The sequence below is a fragment of the Carya illinoinensis genome, chromosome 11 (assembly GCF_018687715.1).
Source record: "Carya illinoinensis cultivar Pawnee chromosome 11, C.illinoinensisPawnee_v1, whole genome shotgun sequence".
NCBI lineage: Eukaryota > Viridiplantae > Streptophyta > Magnoliopsida > Fagales > Juglandaceae > Carya > Carya illinoinensis.
The window spans coordinates 3,262,214-3,286,402 of record NC_056762.1 but is presented as its reverse complement, the minus strand read 5'-3'; the positions used below and the strand labels follow the sequence as shown (position 1 = coordinate 3,286,402).

Sequence of the window (24,189 nt, the reverse complement as noted above, 5' to 3'; positions counted from 1 at the left end):
GCTGAGTTTCTTAATGGCAAAAGCCGTTGTCAGGTGTCAGAAGTTTTGCAGAGCCAACTTGATCTTCCTGCTTTGGCTGGAGGTCGTTCAAGGATGGAGAAGGGTGGACTTGTTTTACCTATGGTGCAAATAAAATTTCTAAGCAATGTTTAGCCTACAAAAAATTCTTAATAATAAAATTTGTAATTTATATGATTTTACATAATTAGTTAAATTATAAAATTATTTTTATTACAAAACAAATGTGACATTTTTACTAAACTATATTAATTTATATACTTTTAGAATTTCTTTGTAGAGGTGTTACTTCTCAAATTTTGTTGCCGGACAGCCTTTGGATTTTGGAATACGGTTTGCTCTCACCTATAAGAGCAAATTCAAACCCTGGTCTCACTTCTAGTCGGTCAAATTCAAACCAGAATTGGCCTAAAGAATCTCAAATGTGCACATGGTCATGGAGTACACATTTATATACACATTCTTTACCTAATATTAGCTTATTCTCATTAGCTTGTCCAAGAACCACGCCAGCATACACATTCCTTGAAACCTGCACACAAACACACAGGCCATCTTCAAATTCATGGTTGAGTAAAGAACACAAGAAACGAGCCACAGCCTTCCCACAGTCTCTTAAATGCATCCCTCGCTGGAGATATTGGAGTCTGTAATGGCCGTTCAACCATGCTTCTCCAAAGCCTACCAATGTGAGAGCCTTCTTCAGACCTCACCAAAAACATTTCTTCCTTACATAACAGACTACATTTTCAAAAACAAAAGCGTGACTACTGCAATATGGAACCACAAAGAAACTCGAGGGCTTTCTAGTCTTTTGTCATCAATTTTCCAATAGCAAAATAATATACAACTCTATAGTCTGCACATAAATCATGAGCATGTTATCAACACTATTCTTCGAGAAAGTACCATTACAACTTTAGGGGAAAACATCTTACAAATGTTTCTAGACCAACTCTAAGTAGTGACACTTCCATGCAGTTAATATGGTAAAGCGACCTTTCGCTCACTAGAAGTGACACTTAAGGAGCAAATGAAACACATCTTCCGAGCAAGTGATCCTGTAGATTCAAGGACAAGCAGCAACGCAGAGCTCACATGCAACAATGGCACTTTGCTTGCGTAGAGCATGACTCGGCAGAACCATCTCAGGTGTGGCTTATCAGGTTGTAGCTTCCAAAACAAAGTTGAAGGATACAAGGAGAGCCATAAAGAGAAGCAGCGTTTTTTAGAGGGTTCAATGAAAGATTGAGAAATGTATAGTCTTCAATCAATATTAAGTAGTAGTAAAAGAAACAATTCATTTTCATCCCCCATTATCAAAAGTTGAAAAGCAGCCTCAACTAAGAGAAGGGTGGCACAAAGCATCTGGCAATCAAAAGCAGATTCTGAAAATCATATTATGTACTGTATCTGCCTCACTCCCAACATTATAATACAAATGCAGGAGAGAAAACAATGCCGGAAGGATTCAAATCTATGAAAATTCAACTGTAAAATGGACATCATTAGATTATAAACAATTCCAAAGAAGGTCCCATATCATTTGGTAAGTGCAAACTATATTCCTAGCTCCCCACTTATGTGCATTTCTCACTTCAGATCAGACATAATAGCAAGTACTTCTGGTAGCACACAAGATGAAGAACAAGAGAAAAAACAAAAGTAAGATTTGATCGTCACAAAAATGTTATCCGTTGATGCTAGATATCAGCATAAAGCAAAAGAAGCACAAGCCTAGAAGATATATGACATGGGATGGATCAAAGTTCAGCAAAATGGCAAAACTAATTGCATAAATTTGAGGATAAGATGTCATTTTGTCACCACTAAAAAAAAGTAACAGCATTTCCTATCAAGAATGCCAAAGGCAAAAGCTTCCTAGTTTCACTCAATGATGGACTGGATAACACCAGCTCCAACGGTCTTCCCTCCTTCCCTGATAGCAAACCTCATTCCTTGTTCACATGCTACAGGCATTATCAGTTCCACAACCATCTTCACACGGTCGCCTGGCATGACCATCTTAGACTCCTCATCCTTATCATTCATAATTGAGGTCACCTTGCCCGTCACATCCGTAGTCCTCATGTAAAACTGTGGCCTATAACCCGCAAAAAAGGGTGAATGCCTACCACCCTCTTCCTTCTTCAACACATACACAATGGCAAGAAACTTAGTATGCGGGGTAATCGTGCCAGGCTTAGCCAAAACCATCCCTCTCTGTATATCAGCCTTCTGAACACCTCTAAGCAACAAGCCCACGTTATCCCCGGCCAAAGCCTCATCAAGAATCTTCTGAAACATTTCCACACCAGTCACAGTAGTATTCCTAGTTTCCTTCAAACCCACAATCTCCACAGTTTCTCCGACCTTAACCGTACCCCTCTCGACACGGCCGGTGGCAACAGTTCCACGGCCAGTAATCGAAAATACATCTTCAACAGCAAGCAAAAATGGGAGATCGGTTTGTCTCTGTGGGATTGGTATGTAGCTATCCACAGAATCCATAAGTTCATAAATCTTATCAACCCATTGGTTGTCCCCGCGTTTAAGGCTAGGATTACCCATTAAAGCTTCCAAAGCTAACAAAGCGGAACCAGAAATAATGGGCACGTCATCCCCAGGGAATTCATAAGAGGAAAGCAATTCACGCACCTCCAATTCCACCAGCTGCAAGAGCTCCTCATCGTCGACTTGGTCCTGTTTGTTCAAGAACACGACCATGTTGGGCACACCCACTTGCTTAGCCAGCAGTATGTGCTCCTTCGTCTGTGGCATTGGGCCGTCAGCGCCGGAAACGACGAGAATCGCACCGTCCATCTGGGCGGCACCGGTAATCATGTTCTTGACGTAATCAGCGTGGCCGGGGCAGTCCACGTGGGCGTAGTGGCGGTTCTCGGTCTCGTACTCGACGGTGGCAGTGTTGATAGTGATTCCACGAGCCCGTTCTTCTGGGGCCGCGTCAATCTCGTCGTACTTCTTGGGTGCGCTGCCACCCAAGGAGGCCAAAGCCATGGTTAGCGCGGCGGTGAGGGTGGTCTTACCGTGGTCGACGTGGCCAATGGTGCCGATGTTGACGTGGGGCTTCTTGCGCTCGAATTTACCGCGGGCAGCTCGGACTGTGAAAATGCGGCGGTGACGAATCGTTTTGGTGGTAGAAGAAGAGGGAGAAAGGTGGAGGATGGTGGAGGGATTGAGGAAAGAGGAGGAGAGCTGGGATATGGCGGTGGGTCTGGTCAGTTTGGAAGTGGATTTGGGGTAGAACATGAGGGAGGAAGTAGTTGGGGAGGGTGGCGAGGCATATGGGCAGGTGAGCTTGGAGGAAGCTGAGGCTGAAGCTGCTGCTGAGGAAATTGCAGCCATGGCGAGAATGGCGCCGTTTGGGGAAGATACTGAAGAAGAAAGAGAGGAAGCGGGGACTGGAGAGTGTTATCTATTGGAAGACGAAGGCGGGCCTCATATCATACCGAGTAGGGGTTTATCCAGACACTGCCCAAGGTGAGTGTTTTGGGTCGGGATTCCCAGTAATTTTATTTTTATTTTTATCCATATAGATAAAACATAAAAATGTTATTATATTTATTAATATTATTTAGATAATATTTAATATTATAAAATCTATAAATTATGTGCATCTCTTCTTGAGTTATAAAAATTATTTGCAAAAGAGAAAAATGAACTAGTCCAGTAATATTAGATGCACGCATCTATGTGCATTGTGCCTTAGATTATGGAACTGTGCAAATATATATTAAATGAAAAATGAAATTAGTTTTTGAGAAGTAAGTTTGTTTGAATATAAGAATTTTAGAGAGATAAAACTCTTTTTAAAAAGATGTTGTAAATTGAAAAGACTTTAAAATATGTTTTTATTAGAGTTTAAAATTGTGATGAGATCAATCAGTGCTTATATTCTCCCCTTTGTGGTTCAAGTGAAAGCAATGGTACAAGAGAGACTGAGTCATATCTAGAAGTATACACTGAATGTTGATTTCTCTAGGCATTCACAAATACAGGGCTAATCTTAGCTGTCTCACCTCATCAGCATCTCTATGTGGATGGATCAATTCTTTGAGCTAGCCCATCGCAAGTCACTCTTGAAAGTATATTTATTCAACAAAAATGATTCTCAGGCTTATAACTTTGCACATCATCGTCTCTCAATACAGCACCAATACCCTTAAACAGAGTTGAAGTCTCTTCTCAGACGCAACCAGCAGAATGATCTTGACGAAAATCACAATTTTGCATCTGAGTAATCAGGTTTCCTGAAGGATATTTGAGCTTCATGGAATATATAGCATCAACATGTGAAAGATGATTATACCTTACAGACTATCTTTGGCCTTTCCGGCAAATGCGTTCCTTTCTGTGAAAAATGAGTGGATTACCTAAACTTTCAATCAATGTCAAGCTGGGAAAGCGAGACAATACCACTCCCAATTTGTATAGGGCCTCAATCTCTAATATGCTTAGTTTAGCTGTGTGTGGCACTGTGCATTTCGTTGTTGGAAATTTTCTGCTTACACATATTCAAGACCTTTTGATAGATCTCTGGAGGAAATCCCTCCATAAGATTTGATGTGGCCAATTCATGCTGCCTCTTCAATTCATTTAGCTCCCGTTGCTGCTGCTTTAACAGATTCTGAAGTTTTCCAGCAATTATCTTGACAGCTGCTGATTCAAAATAGTTCTCTTCAAATGGATAACCTCCATTGCTAGAATGTGAATCTGAATCTGCACTATTTTGCTTGCCCAATTGTAGGTCAACAAGTAAATTAGCTTCCTTCTCTTCATTATTATCATCCTCATCATCAGAAACACAGTCATCCTCAGGTTGTTCAAGTAAAGTACCAAAATTAGGATAGTCTCTGTCTTCATTAAGATCAGGAGAGTTTTCATTATCACCAGTCAAGCTAGCCCCAGCAGCGACTGAATCAACCTGCAAAGACAAGTTTGAAGGGCCTGGAGAGGTTTCACTAGGTGCCTTGGGCGAGTCAGACCAATACTTACGGCCTGAAGGCAATCTTTCCAATGCAAAACCACTTGAAGAAGGGGTAGTAGGCTCATTCATGAGGGAAGATGCGTCATCCTTAGCTTCAGAGGTACATATATCAGGACTTGCAACCTCTCCACCAGAACTATCTCCAGAGAGTTCTCTAGGTGTCCAATCTGGGATGTGCGACCGAATTTCTGAGTCAATCATTTCAGCAATTGCTGAAACGTCTTGATCTGTAAGGTCCAACTCCTCAACCATTTCACTTGCAACAGCAATTGCAGTGTCTGCCTCAATATCAAACGGGAAGTGGATGTTGCGATAATGACCTGCTCCAATGTTGAGAAATTCCAACTTAATCCGTGTAAATGCTAATGAAAGTATCTTTTTCTTTGTTTAAAATTTGAAGAGTTAATAACTAAACAAAGGATAGACAACCTGAGGAGTCTGCTATTCGTAGTTTCAGAAATATCGTGTTCACATCTTTCCTCTGACCTTGAACTGTGAAGTCTCGACTTGTCTCCACAGCTGAATCCTTATCATCTCTAACAATATCAGACTGACCATGATTGACTTCTGTCTTTGACAAGTTAAAAATGAGGGGAAAAACATAAAGGCATTTGATCTCTGTAGAAAATACTAAAACTTACCTGAATGATGGGTCTTGTGACGTAGAGAACGACCTATACTTTCATTATCCTCATCTGGCTGGAGAAAAGGATCCATTAAAAGTTCCTTGGCGGATAAGCGTTCAGAGACATTTGCAATACATTTTGCTATAAATGCTCTAACTGCAGGGTCTTTTACTTTCGCCAATGATGCTGGCTTTATTCCCTGGAAAGAAAAAGAACTGACTGAAAAGTCTACACACCAAAAGTGAAGTTTAATGGCGTTTCTAGCACTGAAATTCAAAAACTGAGATTTGGGTTTCCAAACTCCCTTGCTACAAGCCAGATTGCAAAATTTCACAAACATTTGCAGGTGCAAAAAATTAGAAATGTCAAATTGAAGTGCTGAGAAGAATTAAAACGATGACCCTCATTATAACTATCCATCCTTCAAGTCAAAGAATGTAAACATGGAGATGCCACGTTCTTGCTTTAGAATGGGAACTTGTACTAACATAGATATCTTGCAGAAGTTGAACTTTCTAGAGAAACTACGGAGTCAAAAGAATCTGATCACCATAATACTTAGCCATTCCTTACAGGGCTTAGCTTTATCAAGACTAAAAAAGCTTTCGTATATGACATGGTGAAACAAGGTAAGAAAATAAATATACTTTAGAAAGAAATTGCAATAGAATAGTAATTGAAATGAGCCAAAGATTGCTAAGGCCATACCGATGTCACTTTCTTGTATATTTGAGCCGCATTGGCACATTCGGCATATGGGTACTCGAAGGTCACCAATTCTATCAAACACATGCCAAAGGCATAAATGTCTACAAGCTCATTGTATTCTTCCTCATAAAGCTCTGGTGCCATGAACTCCGGAGTCCCTGAAGTCAAAATAAAAGTAACGCCAACGCACTGGTAAGTGGTAAAAAAGTTCCCATAAAAAATATCATCTCAGGCGGAAAACAAGGACGATATACTAGAATCCTCACCAATGACACTATGAGCTGAACGAGCCTTGCGAAGAATTGCAGCCAGGCCTAAGTCACCAATTTTCACCTCACCTTGATTTCCATTGACAAATATGTTATCACACTTCAAATCTCGATGAATAACTGGCGGGTCATGACTGTGAAGGTAAAGAAGGCCCTCAAGAATCTGCCTAGACCATTTCTTCAATGCTCTTGTATCAACATATTTATGTTTTTTCCGGTACCTACACAATATCCAGCGACAGACAAATCCCTTAACAAAAAGCCAAAAAAAGGAAAAAGAAAAAAAGAAAAAAGAAAAGGGATAAATGAAAACCAAAAACCTGATAATAATAGCCTAGCAGAATATAGAACTCACTGTCGCAATGTTCCAGAGGTGAAAATCTCAGTAATGAAGTTAATATTCTCATTTTTGGTATCGACCCACGAATGATAAAACTTAATTATGTTCTTATGCTTCAAAGTCTTGAGTAAATGAACTTCTGAATATAGACGCTCCAACTCTTCAGAGTTTCGCAATAGATCTGCCACCTTAACCTGATTCCAAGCTACTTCAATTCCCTCCCATTCATCAAATGCTCGATATCTGAAATTCCCACGTTTTGATCAAGGACGCACAAATGTAGCCCTTACAAGTCGAGTCTCAAAATCATTTTAATTACAGTGCAGCACGTGGAAACTTGTGTTCTATAATAGTATAAACTCAGGATTAATATAGCAAATTGAACAAAAGGATACACTTTCTTGAAAGCACCTTTTCCTAGAACCTCTTTATACTGCACCCAAAAAAAAAAATTACTAATAAAATAATAAAAAAGCACCATAAATTCAAACAAAAGCACAACCATTAATAGACATAGCAATTATACATATATGTATATGAAACAAAGTTTTCTTTTTTAACTAAACATCCTCCACCGCGTCATTTATGAAAGAGATAAAAGAAAAGAGAAGGATTTACTATTTTCCTAATCTAAACTGAAAACCAACTGAAATCAGAATAAGAAAACGAATAAAAATTAAATTACAAGCAGAAACTGAGAATTTCGGACGGAAAGTGACGATTTTGTCGTTAAACTGACCCGACCATATCGACTAGTGGGATCACCCTCAACGAACTCAATGTCGGAATTGTCCGGGTCCTGTTCGAACGACAAGTCCAGTGGCATTTCTCGTATCTAATATCCGAGCACACGCAAAACTTAATTCCCACCAAAATCTCAGATCAAATTCAGAAACCACACATCGAATTCGGAACGAGCCGAGTCGAATCCGGACAGGCGAAAGAGAAGCAGGATTGGGAGATTCAAATGTTACCCAGAAACAAAAAAGAGACTCCTATGGGTCCTGAGAATAAATCAGAGGAAGAATAAAGAAGCAGCAGCTTGTGTGAGAGAGAGGAATTTCGTGAAGGCGAATCGGCTTGAATGGCTGAGCGTATGACTCAGTATGAACTCGTTTTGGTTTATCCGATTTTTGATTTCGTGTGTTTAAAAGGTCAGCCTTGGGGCTATATGGAATGGGGAGCGAGGGTGGGACCCACAGAAGGCGGCCACTCTCCATCGGTAAGTCATTTCAACAACGTGGCATCATCCTGCTGGATTATTTGAAGTTATGGATATTCGACATCAATTTTTTCTTTTAAAATTTAATTTAAATAGTTTCGTTTGGTTATATATTTTAAAATTAAATAATATATTATTATAATATAAATTTTTAATATTATTTTATTTTAAAACTAAAAGTATGAAATTATTTATTATAATTTACGTGTGAGTTTAAAAAAATTATAATAATTAAATAAAATGAGTTGAGATGATTTATGGAATCAAACGAGACCTTAAAAATTATTTGGATAGTGAGATGAAATGAAATGATTTTAGACAAAAATTAAAAATTAAAAAAATTAATATTAGAATTTTATCTTTTAATATTATTATTGTTTTAAAATTTAAAAAAGTTGAATTATTTATTATATTTTATGTGAAAATTTAAAAAAATTAAAATGATAAAATGAAATGAGATGGATTAAAGGTATTTCTCAATCCAAACGAACTCTTAAACTTATATTTAGCATAATTTTTTTAATAATTTGTGAATAGCTTCATGAAGAGTCTCTAATCTCATATAATTTATTAAGGAATTTTCCCAATAGCCTCCAAAATTATATGCACCTATTTAAATTTAGAGAAAATATACCATCAAGCCTTTATCATTCCAGAAAAATGTAAGAATAATGTATAAGTTTAATAATTTTATGAAATATCAAAATAAGAAAATATTAAAAGCTTATATAAAAAAATCTTATTTTTTGAAAAAATAGATATATTATAATAGTGTTTCCATTAATGAATCATGTGATAATGATGGGTTTATAAGTTATTCAAAACTCAAAAGTTGGTGATGAAGGTGTGGCCAATTGGTGTAAGGAAAAAGTTTAATGGGTGTAGGGAAAAAGTTTCAGCCTGGATGGGTGCCAAACATGTTTTCTTACTAGTCATTAGGAACATGCCACGTATGTATTTTATAGGAGAGTGAAATGAAATCTAATGCACCAAATCTCATCTTATGACTCAATCAAATCACATTTTTCTTTTTGTGATATCTGCTCTTTCTTTCTTTCTTCTTTAATTATAAGTTTTGATTTACGTGTTGAGTCTTGTCCTACGTGCCGAACCCTGATGGCGTATTTCAAAAGTTATTTCACAAATTTCAAAGCTATATAGATATTTTAAAACTTATAGATATTTTAAATATTTTAGAAATATTTATAAGAGATATTTTCAATATTATTATATAAGCTTATTTTTAAAGTAACACAATTATAATATTTTAATGAGCTCTAAAAATATTATAATTGTGGATAATTATTAAATTAAATATTTTAAGTCATTTTAAAATATTAAGAGATTTAACTTTACGTTGAAAACTCTAAATTAAATTTAAATGATTTTATTCTCTTTGAGTAATTCACTATGCTTCATTATTTTAAATAATGATGAAGAAATATTATTTTATAAACTTTAATTTATAAAATAATATTCTATTTTAATTCTTCTTAGTGTTTTATTTACGTGTTTATTTTAATTCCTCTTAGTGTTTTATTTACGTGTTTCAAATTAGTATTTAAATTCATCGTTAGATCATTTTGAAGATTTCAAAATGAAGGATTTGGATTAAATACTCAGGCCCCTCTCTATTTCTCATCACTTTTCTCCTTTTCTTCTTCTCTCTCCTCTCTCTCTTCCCATGCCCAACGTGCTCTCTCTTCATCACTATGCGCAGCCTTCATCTCCACAGCCTAGCTGCCACTGGCCACCGATCACTCCTCTCATGTCAGCCACCACTCCCTCTCTCCTCCCACGGCCTCACTAGCCGAAATGGATAAAAACTCATTCTCCTTCTCCATGCTGCCATACACGGCAGCTATGGCCTCACCACTAGCCACCAATTGACCATCACTCACTGGCCAACATCCCCTCCCACAAGCAAGCTCCCACATGCACTCTCTCTCCTCCTAGAGCAACTTGGCCAAAATGGATTTCACACCCATTTCCTCCTCCTAGAGCCGTCATGCATGGCCAAAATGGCCACCGAGCACTACCGATGGCTTCACCACATCATAGGTTTCCTCTCCATGTCCTCCTTTCCTCCTATCTCTCTCTCTTTCTCCGATGGGTCTTCACAACCGTAGGTTCGGTTGCACCACTGTGCACCACCGTACACAACTACCCACGGTGTCTCACCACCACCATCTTGTTCCTCTCATCACCATGACCTTCCTAACAATTTTTATGCCTAACAGAGCTTTGTACAACTCTCACTCTCCCTCACTCTCTAAGGCACAGGTTGCACTATTATTGGTCGATCCGTCGTTGTGAGCCACCGCCTAGCCATCACCTTACCACCACAACTCCACCACACCTTCCTCTACCTCTCCCTAACTTCCCACGAAACTCCATGGCTTTCCTCCACCTCAAGCACCCTTCCTCCCTTCCGGATGCATTGTTCACGAAGTGATGCCGCCGTGCTCTGCCATCTCAGACCACCACAAGGTCACCTTGAGCATTTCCAAGACCACGCCTAGCTATTCTCAAGCCCAAACGGCCACTTTACGTGGTGGACAACCACGTATGACTCCTCCGACATCTTGATTGTGACGGGCAGCGAACGAAGCACGAGTTATCCCTTAGATGGTATAACCCGCTATCTCTATTTATTTATGTTTATATTAGTTAGTTAATAGGTTGTGGACTGTATACTGTGTAGTTAGTAATTGTGGAGTTCGCTGCATAGTTGTGAAGTGTTGGGCTTAAGTGTGTAGTGTTGTGGACTGTGCTGTGAAGTGGGCGTGAGATGCATGCCGTAGTTGTGATGTGGCATGAAGTGTGAAGGGAGTATGTAGTGTAGTGACGCACCGTGTGATGTGCGTCGTGATAATAAGTGATGTAGCGAAGGGAGTACGCATGGTGCATACTCCATGTCGGGTGGCGATGCACCATGAGGCGTGTATCATAGCAATGTGTGTCGTAGTGTAGATGGAAGAGAGTTCACATGAGAATACTCTATGCTGTGTCGTGATACACTGGACAGCATGTCATGAAGGGTTGGATGGCTTAACGGAAAAGCGTGGAGTGTATGGTGTAGCATCGGGAACTGTATAATAATGTCCCGAAGCAGTGGTGACGTAGCCTGTAGTTCAGGGTGACAGGTGTCACCTTCTAGTTAACTTGTGGCTAAAAATATGTATGAAGTGGTGAAAAAGTATCAGAGATTGCAGCGGAAGCATGATGGGTGTCGTGCAGTAACTCGGGAATTTGGCTCGAGTTATGTGATGTGACAGAGGCGCATTTGTGGATGCAATCCTTTTGTTAAGTGGTAGAAACTATGTAACAGTGTCCCAAAATAGCTGTATTCTGGCCTGTAGTCCGGGGTGACGAGTATCACCATGTGGTTGAATATGGCTAAGAGTATGTGGAAGTGGTAGAAAAGTATTAGAGAGTGTAGCGGAAGCATGATGGGCGTCGTGACGTGACTCAAGATTAGTCTCGAGCTACGTGACGTGGCAAAGGTGCATTTTGGATGCAGTCCTCTCCTATCAAGTGTTGGGATGAACTTGTATAGGGATAGGTAGTAGGAAGAGTCCTATCAACTAGGTCTGAGCAAGTTGGTATTGAAGTATGGAGCTTATTTATACAAGTGGGCGTTCATTGGAATTATAAGTTGCTCTTAAGTGATAAAAGAGATAGTGTACATGTGCCTCTGACAAGACACTTGTGTCGGACAGGTTTACCATATATAATGGATAATCTGTCGTCAGCATGGTTACATGGTGTTTTAGCCCCATAGTTGGCTTAAATTCATGTAGCCTATATGGATGAGAATGAAGATTTAGTATGGGTTAAGATACGTGAATGTAGTAATGGGTAAATTGTCTAAGGTTAGAATGCATGACTCTGTTGATCGGAATCATGCGTAGGAATGTGGAAATAAAAGAATGAGACGGAGGTCTTAGTGTCTTAACTCTAAGGTGAATCATGGAGGTTCACTTTAAGGAATAAGACCCCGAAGTTTTAACATAGTAAATGACACGTAAGAGCCCAGGGATGGATGATGAGTGTTCCAAGTGAGGCATAGTTCTATTTTTAGTATAGATGCTTATGCATTAGATAGATGATAACGTAAGGTTATGTGTATGCATGTAGGTTACCATCTGACACGCACACGAATGGACTACATGGAATGGGTATGACATGAAGTCCAGGTAAGTAATGCATTCATACTCTTCTAGATTTTTCCTAAATAAACGAAGAAGAAAATAAAAATTTTTCTCTACAAGACATGCTTTACGAAGAAAAAAAGAAAATGAAACTTAAATTTTTAAGTATAAGTATGTAGCGGCCCTTCTTGGTAGCCTATTTTCACGCACCAAAAGTACGTACATGTATGCATGTGAATGGATGCTATAAGCGTTATGTATTGTATGCATACGAAAAGAAGCTTTAAAAGACACAAGAACTCATGTTTTCAAACTAAAAGAAATAAAAGTTGCTTTAAAATGGCTTTTATGAAAAGAGAAACTTCTTTTAAAACATTTTTCGAAAAGAGAAACTTCTTTTAAAAAGACTTTCAAGAAAAGAAAGAAAACTATTTTCTTTTTAAAAATTTACTTTTTCGAATTGTAAGAACTAAAGAACCGTAAGAACTATAAAAAAAGGACTGAAAGAACTGTAAAGGACTGAAAAGGAAAGGAAATGACTATAAAGGAATGAAAGGACTGAATGCATGATGTATGAGAATACGTAACAGCTTTATGAACGAAAATGAAAATGGTACCAAATGAATAGACTAGACTGGGTATATTGCAATGCTGGGTAAGTAGTACTAGTAGTGCACCCAGTGCTGCACCTTGACAGAATGGATTCCCAACCTGTGGTCGCGGGTGGAATCAGGAACAAAAATATCTAACCCCAGCACATGGGGTGCAACAGTGTGCAACGGCTAATGAAAGTGATAAGAAAGAACGTATGCATATTAAGAAAGAATGCATTTATATATGAAGGGACTGAATGCATGAACATACGTAAGAAAAGATGAATGCATGAATGTATGCAAAATAATGTATGCACGAAAAGACTCTTTAAGAAATGAAGGCAGTGAGGCATGGGAAACTGTTTTAAGAAAGAAATTTTTTTTAAAGAAAAACTCCACCTCGCAACGTTTTTAAAACGAACTGAAAGACGTATGCATGCTATGTATGGAGTGATAAATACATGACTGAAAACTCATGCTATTATATTTTAACTGTATGAAGTAATACTTATGAGTCATTGATTCATTTTAGTTTTTATGTGTATTGTGTGTCCTCCTAGGGACAAGGAACGGGCACAACACAAGGAGAAGAGCACGAAGGCCTTGTCAAGACATTTTGTACAAGAAACTTTAATTATAAAATTTAATGTTTTTCACTTTAATCTTTTAATTAAGAAAATGAATTTTATTTATAATATGAGTCCTTTATATCCTGGCATGAAAGGAAAAGAAATTTTAAAAGGAACCTTAATTCCCGTCAATTTTTATTAAAAGCATTTTGAGAAGGACTGACCACAAGGACGAGCGTTACACCTTTTCTCTCCCTCTGCCTCTCCATCTGTGTTCCTTTTTGCGCCGAGCCTTAGCCCCTTGGCTAACTCTCCCTCTCGAGACCCCAGCTGTTTCTCTCCCTCTCAATTCCTCCTTTTTTAAACTTTTCATCAATTTGATTTATTTGGAGCCTGTATTTATGCCAATAAGATTCTTTAATTTTTCAAAAAGGAGGTCAGGGTTCATGGCCCCTTTGAAATGATTGGCTAATGTCGATTTTACATCCCTTGAACTCATTAAAATTCTTTTCAATTTCTTAAAACTTTCGTATATGCTTATATTTTTCCCTTTTGGAACTCTTCTTTAAGATTTCAACGTCTTGGTTAAAACATTCAATATGTACTCCATAATCGGTGATTTTTGTTTGTGTTTTTATGTGTTTCTATCTCTATACTTATTTTTCTCTCTTATATGTTATTTATGTACCTACGTTTTGCAATTGTTCCTTGAAGTTCTCATATTTTGGCTATACTATTTTCTGAGCTCTCAATTAGAAACTAACAACTCTATTTTGAATACTTGTCAGGACATGGATGAGCTGAAGTAGAAGCTTTTATATACCAATCTTGAACTGAAATCATTGCAAATGAAAGCAAAATGAGGAAATCAGAAAGAACAAAGAGTCCGTAAAGAATTTGCTCAATCTTCTAAAGAAAATAGAGCTTTAAATCCCTTTGCATGGTGAAAAAGTTTCCTTGAAATTCTCCTTTGCATCCATTCAAAGTCCCTCTTGTTTCCATTGAAGGTTGTGGAACTGAGAATATTAGTTTTAAATCTACTACAAATGCAAGCTTTGGGATTCAGAAAACATAGAGCTCATCCCCATATCATGTAATGTGTTGTAGGAGTTCCCGAGCTTGTTCTGCATCTATGATAAATTTTTGTTCCGATCCTTCTTCTTCATGTTTGAGCAATCCACAACTATTGACATCTTGTGCTAGTTTTACAATCATATCTCAAAAGCCAAGCGGCAAAGGTTTCAATGAAATCACTAGGGCTAGGGCTCGGCGCAAAAAGGAATGCAGATGGGGGGCGGGGGGAGAGAGTGAGAGAGAGAGAGGGAGGGAGAGGGAGAAAGAAGGAGAGAGGTGATTTGATTGAGTCATAAGATGAGATTCGCTGCATTAGCTTTCATTTCACTCTCCCATAGAATGCCTACGTGGTATATTCCTATTGGTCAGTGGGAAAACATGTTTGGCATCCATCAGGCCTGAAGTGCCACTCTTGGTGTCATCAATAGTACTTCAAAAAGTTTGGATACCTTTATATTGATTTCAAGTTTGATTGCCTCATGTGTATTTTTTTGGAAAAAAAGTAATTATTATCTTTTTATTATAAACCGACTTGTATGACCACTTTTAGCCATTAATTATGATCGTCTTTAGCCATCAATTATGGCCGCTATTAACCTTCAATTATAACTTCCCTAAGCCGCCAATTATGACTTAAGTTATACATAAACCTCATTTGTACTCCTATATATATGGGTATCATTCACTTGTATAAGTTCAAGATTTTCATTATTGAATAACAACTCTTTCTCTTATAATATCATTTCTCTTTTAGCTTCATAACACGTTATCAACATGAGACTTTGTTGATTTTGAAGCTAGTGGTCTTCTATTTTAAGTAAATTTTTTAATATATTATTTGCAATCTCCAAAGTAAATATTAAAAATTATATTTCTTATTATTACTTGATAAAATTTTACGTTTATTCCCTTAATTTACATTTTAGTTATATCTATGGTGAATTAATATTCTCATAAATTTTTTTTTTCAGTTATATCTGTGGTCAATTTTTATTCACATAGTTTATATACAAGTTTTTTTTTTTTTTTTTTTTTTTTTTTTTATACTTGTTATAAATTATTAATGATAAGATTCATTTTGGAATAGAAATAAAGCATCCATGAAGGATCGCCTTAAATCAATAATTTTATTGAGTACCTTATAATAAAAGATCTATTGATTCTGTAAAATAGTTTAAAAGAGTGAAACATGTACCAAAAGATCGGGATCCTTCCAAAAGCTCATTATGATTAATGCACCTGAAGTTGCATAATTGAAATTGTATAGAGAAAAGTTACTAAAGAATATTTGTTTAAAATGAATGTCTCGAGTGTGCTTCTGAAGTAGCAATATCGAGTGCGAAAGTTCATAAGATATTTTAAACTTATATCTTATCTTCTAGTGGTTGAGCAAAATAATGAGTTTTTATTAAGAAATCATTAGTCACATCCTACTAGTTCCACATCATTTCCTGAAGTGAATAGTATTGGATTTTATCATTCATAGAAGCAAATGGTGCATTTTTTTTTTCAAAAAAACCAAGAGCTTGGACGTGGTAATGAATATCTTTGTAATATTTTCATGATTTTGGGCCAGAAACTCGTATTGAAAAAACTACCAACTTTCTCTTTGAGATGATATTATACAACTATTGAATCAAATATTATGATGCATCAAAAGTGATATGATTCAAAATATTTCTATGTTTTTCATGATTAACTTGATCATTCGAAATTAATTACAATAAGTTAAATAATTTTCATATGGACGTCTATAAAAGAACCTAAATATTTTTTTACTATAAAATCTTCCCACCATGAGCGGAAAGAAAAATTTACTTGAAGCAAATAAAATGAAATAATTCGACGTTATCTTGATTATCATAGGTGAACTAGAAGTTCAGATGATGATTAATTTATTGATGCAATAAGATAAAAATGTCTCATATTCTAATTGCTAAAATTCCAACGAGGATTGAAGTCCTCGTAAGACAATTAAGAAATTTAATAGTCTAATAAACATAAATATGTCTAAAAGCGTGAAAGACCTATTGATATAAAAGATAAAATATTTCAAAAGAGAAAAGCACCAAAAAAAAAAAGAAATTGGTGCTCCTGAAGAGGCCGTACCCACAAAACAAACAATAAGATCCATCCAAACTTTCTATATAAAATTCTCTCATAATAAAAATTCTTGAAGAGTATCTCCTACAGAATAATCCTCTTAAAGAGGAAAACTACTGAATAGTACCTCTTAAAGAAATTTTTCATGAAATGTCTTCCCTTGGAGAGGAACATGTACCTGAAAATAACGAGATCTCAATACATTTCATGAGTATTGGAGAAATTCTGGATAGAAATAAAACCGTTGTCGATAATATATTTTCATATAAGATGACACTTGACATTATCAGAAGTAATGAAGAAAGTGAGTCAAGAACTGTCGAAGAATACCGATGTAAAAATATTGGCCAAAATAGAAAGAAACAATTTCAATGGTTGTTCGATCACTTAATTTGTAGAAAGATCCATTTCATCTTTGTGAAGATGATTAAGAAATTTTTGATCCTGAAGTACCTTATCTCAATGCAATTGGAGTCCTGATGTATATTGCAAATTGCATTCGGTCTGATATTGCATTTTCAGTTAATTTACTTGTAAGATATAGTTCCGCACCAACTTGAAGACATTGGAATTGTATTAAACATGTCATTCGTTACCTGTAAGGTATGATTGATATGAAATTATTTTATCAATATGGATCAAGTCCACAATTAGTTAGATGTGTGGATGCAGGCTATCTTTCAAATCCATATAGAGATAGATCTCAAACTGGATATGTATTTACTTATGAAAATTCTGCTATATCATGGAGATCTGTCAAGCAAACACTATCTACTACCTCTTCAAATCACTCAGAGACCATCGCAATTCATGAGGAGAAAAGTAAAATTAATGTCAAGCAGATACGGTCAAGTGATAATTTGGCAAATTTATTCATTAAAGCATTACCGACTGTAACATTTAAAAAGATTTTCATGTAGAACATTGGAATACGAAGACTTCAAAACCTATCATAATGCACTTTTTAGGTGGAGTAAATGTTTTGAAAACCAGTGCTGAGTGTATTCTTTTTCCTTCGCTAAGGTTTTTTTCCATTGGGTTTTCCTTTGTAAGGTTTTAATGAGGCAATCTTAAAACGTTTGGTGGTACACATGAATACTGTATTCTTTTTATTTCGCCATTAGTTTTTTTTCCACAGGATTTTTCCTTGGCAAGATTTTGACGAGGCATATTCTTTATGTATGGTCATCCAAAGGAGGAGTGTTATAAATCAACTTGTATGACCACCTTTAGCCATAAATTATAACCCCCCTTAGCAGTCAATTATGAGTACCGTTCTTAACCGTCAATTATGACCACCTTTAGCCTTCAATTATGACTTTCCTTATCCGTCAATTATGACTTAAGCTATACATAAATTGTATTTATACTCCTATATATGAGTATCATTCACTTATATAAGTTCAAGGTTTTCATTATTGAATAACAACTATTTCTCTTACAATATCATTTCTCTTTTAGTTTTATAACACTTTTTAATTATTGTATTTTAATTATTTTCTTTTAAATGTGTAAAAAATGATTACTTTCATTTTCAAATATTTGATATTATATCATGAAATATAAAATGATAAAAGAATATACACAAAAGTAAATGTCAATTAATATAAATGAGAATAGTTTTTTTTTTTTTTTTTTTTTTAATATGATCTAAGAATAGTTTCATTTGATCAAATGTTTGTCCTTCAATACAGAGCTAGCTTAGAATGGAAACTGGTCCCCCCCGGCTATCCATATTTTTAAATGGGCTGATGATCATGATGATCCGGATCCTGCAAGTCTGAAATTAAGCTGATAACCCATATATATTCTCGAGATTGCGTATAAAAACTACGTACGTACTAAAGTGGGGGCGGGCATGCATATTATATTACGAGGATTGCTATCAAATTCCAAATGAATTATATAAAAATAATTTTATAAATTAATATAATTTTATATGATTTGTTAGATTGATTTTATAATAAAATTAATTTTATAATTTGACAGACCATATCACCTAGCTCTAATACTATGTAAAGGTTTGCAAAATCACCACACATTATCATGGTGAGTATATTCATTTATATATTGATAATTACAATATATATAAATGGATAGAATAAACTGTACAAGTAAACTCTTAGAATTAAGGACAATGTCTCAAGCCAAATATTAAGGAGATGATTATGGTAACGTATCCTTGACACGTACATTAATTTATGAAATTACTTTTATGTAATCACTTTGTGACTAGAATAATATTTCTCTTATATAATCAAATTATATCCTATTTTTTTCATTAAAAGAAGTATTGTTTCCAAAATGTATTGGGTATAACCGGCCTATCCTAGCTCTTTATAACATAATACCTATTCCAATTGCAAGCTAGGTTAAACCCCATGAACAACAATTATCAAGTTGCATTTCTTCTTCCTATCTAAACAATATATTGGAGAAAAAAAAAATTATGTGCAATTACTTTTACGTATTCCTTTTTACATTTCATTAATGTAATTGGTTGTATATTAAAAGAAATTGATGTAGCTAATCACATCAATAAAGTATGAAGAGATTACTCAAAAATGACTGTATATAACAATATTACTCTTAAAGAAAAAAGCAATGAAAAATAGTTGACAATTCGAATGAAAATCGACATTAATAATTATTGTATAAGATCTCGACACTATTTTTGAGTTTTAAATGCTACTTACACGTGAGTTACAAAATCATTTAATAATCACAGTGATCCCACAACAAAAAGGTTTGGTGCAAATTAATGGCAACTTACAAATTTCAATACACTAATCATGTAAGTACGTACCCCTCTGCCTTAGCAAAGAAATTCAATGAATATATAATGATCAATCTATCGCCTGATGTATGATCAGTATCTATCAATATTATCTTTGCTCGCTCTTCCTCCTATATAATATATATATATATATAAATGCTAAGAACAATAGACCATCAGCAAAGCAAAGGACCCCATGCAGGGCAACGAGTACAGGTCAGACGTCCACGTAATATTTGGTGCAGAAAACAAGCTGCTTCTGCTTCTGCATGCATTGGCAAGATCATATGAACATCTGTAAATTAACTAACTTAATTTGAACATGATCACATGAAATTTAACAGTTTTGCACTGTATCTGTCTCCTTGGAACCCTAGCCAGCCTCATCTCTTTCAACCACCTCAACATTCTGGGAACACCAAGAAATTAAATCATTACAGAAGTTAAAAGAGATATACATCCCAGCTTATCACAGCATGCCAGCCCCACCATTATCTTTTTCTGGTACATTATTTGATCTCCCACTACGTACCTATCAATCTGCTGCATAATAATATTGCTTCTTAGATCATGAATTCATTTTGTCCCTCAAACAGGAAAGCTTGGCCCTTCTCACTTTCTAATTGGTGTTCAAGATGCAATGCTTTTATGTTGGTTGAATATATATCTGCAAAGCGTTATATATCACCCTATCCTTTGGCCATTATTTGGAGAAAGACAGGCATTACTAATTTAAAATACTAAATATTTAATATGAAATTATTATATTGAAAATAGACTTGTATTCATTTGGTGTTAACAATTAACAAAGTAGATATAAACAAAAGAAAAGACACAAAATAATTAATTTTTTATTAATATATTTCTATTTTCAACTCAATCAACTATCAAAATGGAACTGATGATCAATGTTTTCTTTGATTCTGAAAACCCTCAATATTAAGTACTGAGTTTTTTCTAAATTTCACAACAATTTCTCTTGTAATTTGTATCCACAATCAAAGAGTGATCAGTTAGAAACTGATCATCAATGTCACATAAATTATCATAAGAAAAATTATAAAATTTTTAAGAATGATTTACTTTCCAAAGTCAACAAATAAAATATAATTTGGGCTCTACAAGAAAATAGTTATCAAGAATATTCATAGATCAGCTTGCTTTTGGAAAAGAGACATATTTAACGAGAAAAAAAAAAACTTTCAAAAATATCGTCAATGAGTGATCAAAAAGGGAAAAAAAAAAAAAAAAAAAGAGAGGAGATAATGAAAAGGAAAATATTCCAGCACACTAAAAAAAAAATAACTTAGTATATATTATATATCACGGCCTTCTTAATTATTGTTAATTGCCTTCTTTGATCAATTATATAATTAATGAGTTATGGGTTATAGAAGAGTTGGTACAAATTCAGTTTGAAGGTGCAAAGTGTATAATTTATCTTTAGTTATATACATGTAATTAACTAATTTAGTAAAAAGATGGCCACCACCCAAGATTTTCTCTCGAAGTCTAATTAATTGAAGATCATTATGTTGTGCTAAACACATACCAACAATAAAAAAACAAATTAAAACAACGACCAAGCAATCACACGACACATACAATTTATGTACGTGATTCAATAATGTGCCTACAGTACCTATAGAACTGTAGGATTTTTATTAATTCAGAACATATTACAATCACTCAATCTCAACTCACACTCTCTAAGACTTTTTCTCTCTCATAATATACACTCACACTTTGCATCTTTTGTTCTCACTAAAAACTGTTGAAATCCTGCACAATAAAGTCAAAATATGACATATATATAGAAATGGCACTAAAACCCCTAATCTGGCAAAAATTGGGTCATTTGCTCGGTACATCTTGAGCAAACATCCAATCAACATCTCGAGCGCAACAAGTAATGCATGTTGATTGCAATTTGAGTGAACACTAGGGTTTGTGTCTCACTTTGAGTCCACTGTTGAGCTCACCTGAGCAAACTCATGAGATGAGCTTCAATTGAGCGTTAGGTCGAGTGAGCTCTCTATTTCTCGATTTTCTACTCACAAACCAGGCTCCACGTACAATCCAACACATAAAATACAAATAAATGCTAAAGTTCAGTACCGTCTCGTATATTCTCTACCCCCCTATGCTGCTTATATATATATATATACACACACACACATTAATTGTGCATAGGTTTTCTTCCTCATGATCATCTTGATTTTCGGCCTTCCTCTTTTTTCTTCCGGTTTTGTTTTAATTTTTTTTTTTTGTTATAATTTCCTGAGAGCTAGGAGTATCTATAATACAGAATTAATCTCCTATTTTAGAAAGTTTTAAGATATATACATCACAATGCCATGCTACTGCTCCGGGATTTTATATATATATGTGTATATATATATATATAAAACTAATTAGTTCTCAGGAACCTACGTATAACTAATAATTAATTCCTTCCCATACTGAGAAACTTATATATATAATGAGCATGAGATCGATTATATATATAAAACCATATATATAAACATCATCCTCTAAAGAAGTTATATATTATCGATCGACTCCTATAATATATATATATATATATATATATATGTATATAATGGCCAATGCACGCGTGAGAGGGCCTCTTAAATTTGATATTGCTCCTGCATTGCGTGCGTGGAGCCACATGCATCATGATCAGAGACTGACAAATAAGATAATTAATACCCATGTTGAATCTGAGTACTGAACTTTCCAACCTTAATTTGTACTCGATCTCCATCTGAGAGAAAACAATACCTAATAAATAACTTATAATTATCTGGATTTTGATATGAACATTGTTCAAAGTAAATAGCAAGGAAACACAGGCTGCTTTTATTGCAGCCTAGCTAGCTAGCTAGCTAGGGCCCAAGTACTCCAAGTAGCTGAAGCCCATGCATCAAGATCATCAAATAAAACATTTAATAAGGAAAATTCGAGTGATAATTAGTTTAATATTGACAAACACCAGCTGGTCAAAGATTTCGAAACCTGCAGATGATTTGTGTATCAATAGTCTACGTACAACCGGCCTGCATCCCCGTCCTTGCGGTTTACGTGGCTTTTAAATTAAAAAAAAAAAACCCAAAACATAAGCATGGCTGGCATGGCTTTTAAATTAAAAAAAAAAAAACAAACCAAAACGTAAGCGGGAAAAGTGAAATGAAATGCGTGAATAGGAAATGAAATGTGAAACCAGAGAGTCTTCTTCATCGCGCGTCGTCTTCTCCGGAGCTTCAAGAACTAAATCTTCTGAATATTTTTGAATGTTTAATGGTGTGATTCGGTTCACCAAGAAGAGTCTTCTTCATCGTGTGTCGTCTTCTCCCGAGTTTCAAGAACCAAGTCTTCCGAACAGTTTTTGATGTTTAATGGTGTGATTCGGTTCTTCAAAATTACCAAGTCTTTCGAATATTTTTTGAGAGATTCTTCACTTTTCCATCAGATTTCGTTTTAAATTTTTTCTGGGAGTGGATCTGTCATTGGCAAGCATCTCAGTTAAAGTTGAGCTTGGGAAACCCCCATCCACCACGAACACTACCTTTTTCTTAACCAATCTTTATTGTCTTTGTATCTTCAATTATTTTTCCTCATCATTCTCTCAAGGACCCCAACAACTACCCTCATTTTTTCAACTTTCTATTATGTAATTTTTGTTGGATCTCTCTATTAAGTGTGGACTGGGAAGTGATTGTCTCACGTATTAAGTCTTGTATGTCATGTTTTGAATTGAAACCCATTCTTGCATTCACAACACATAATATCCTAAAGGTCTATGAGTTCTCTTGCATAGATGATCATTTCAACATGCTGGAAAATATTAGTATTTAGATCTCATATTGTTCAAATGTAGAAAAACCCTCTTAGATTAAAGCTGGGATCTACATATTTCCCTGCAAAATAATACGTATTATTTGTCATCTATTTGTAGTCATCTATGTTTTGTTTTTTTCCATTTTGATAAGGGTTTCAATTTTCACTGTTAAAGAAGGTGTAGTTTTTTATTTTTAAATAATTCTAAAGTTTCTCTAAATTTGGTTTTCCTAGCTATTCTACACTTGTGTAGAGGAATATCTAAAGCCCATATTTCTTTACTCCCTTATTTGCATTTTTACTCTTCAGATCCATTATTTGTATTTGGCTCCATTATTTGCATTTGGCTCTCTCTCGGCATGTGAAACGGGAAAGAACACCCATCTACACTAACATCATGTAGTTTCGCTTCAAGCAGAATAGTTGGTTAAGAGGAAAATAGACCCCATGGTGGAGAAACTGAAGCACCATGTACATCTTCTAGATTTGAAGAAAGTTATGAGGATAGATCACTTCCACGGGAAACTAAGGATGGTAGTGCCGTGACATCTCAAAATGTTGAAAAGGATAGTGATGATATGATTAAGGAGCCAAAGTTGGGGATTGAATTTAATTCCTTTGAAGATTTAATGAGTTATTATAAGCAATATGATAAGCAATGCAGGTTTAGAGTGATGAAAAAAAGGATTGAGATGGGAGAAAATGAGATTGTTAGGTATGTCACCCTTACTTGTGCTCGTAGTGGGAAGGCCCATAATAGGATTTTCAATGTCGCCAACCCACGTCCGACAGGAAAGATGCAATGTAAGGTAAAAATTAATGCCTTAAAGTCTGATGGAAAATTTCGGTTGACTACAGTTCATAATATCTATAACCACGACCTTAGTCC

General features: G+C 35.5%; 2 protein-coding genes across 4 annotated transcripts; both read right to left on the bottom strand.

The window, feature by feature from the left end:
- Positions 1-1,689: 1,689 nt before the first annotated feature.
- LOC122281019 (elongation factor Tu, chloroplastic) lies at positions 1,690-3,519 on the bottom strand. The gene has a single exon (XM_043092208.1). It carries the CDS (start codon positions 3,382-3,384, stop codon positions 1,906-1,908), a length of 1,479 nt encoding a protein of 492 aa, XP_042948142.1. The 5' UTR covers positions 3,385-3,519; the 3' UTR covers positions 1,690-1,905.
- A 387-nt stretch (positions 3,520-3,906) lies between these two features.
- Positions 3,907-8,121, bottom strand: LOC122281017 (probable serine/threonine-protein kinase WNK3). 3 transcript variants are annotated; one of them, XM_043092205.1, is made up of 8 exons: positions 7,655-8,121; positions 7,365-7,402; positions 6,985-7,212; positions 6,627-6,850; positions 6,361-6,518; positions 5,668-5,851; positions 5,456-5,593; positions 3,907-5,346 (listed from the first exon to the last, which is right to left on the bottom strand). In XM_043092205.1, exons 1-8 carry the CDS (start codon positions 7,793-7,795, stop codon positions 4,499-4,501), a joined length of 1,959 nt encoding a protein of 652 aa, XP_042948139.1. In that variant the 5' UTR covers positions 7,796-8,121; the 3' UTR covers positions 3,907-4,498. The 3 variants fall into 3 exon arrangements, with proteins under 3 accessions (XP_042948139.1, XP_042948140.1, XP_042948141.1); XM_043092206.1 differs by having other exon boundaries at positions 7,709-8,121; XM_043092207.1 differs by having other exon boundaries at positions 7,714-8,121.
- Positions 8,122-24,189: the final 16,068 nt, after the last annotated feature.

Bases quoted from the DNA above. Each gene is read 5' to 3' on its own strand.
- LOC122281017 (XM_043092205.1), bottom strand. From the start codon at position 7,795: ATGCCACTGGACTTGTCGTTCGAACAGGACCCGGACAATTCCGACATT. The intron at 7,403-7,654 runs GTAATTTAATTT...TTTTGGGTGCAG, and splicing joins GAAATTCTCAGTTTCTGCTT to TATAAAGAGGTTCTAGGAAA. The intron at 5,594-5,667 runs GTAAGTTTTAGT...TGTCAAAGACAG, and splicing joins TCACAAGACCCATCATTCAG to AAGTCAATCATGGTCAGTCT.
- LOC122281019 (XM_043092208.1), bottom strand. From the start codon at position 3,384: ATGGCTGCAATTTCCTCAGCAGCAGCTTCAGCCTCAGCTTCCTCCAAG.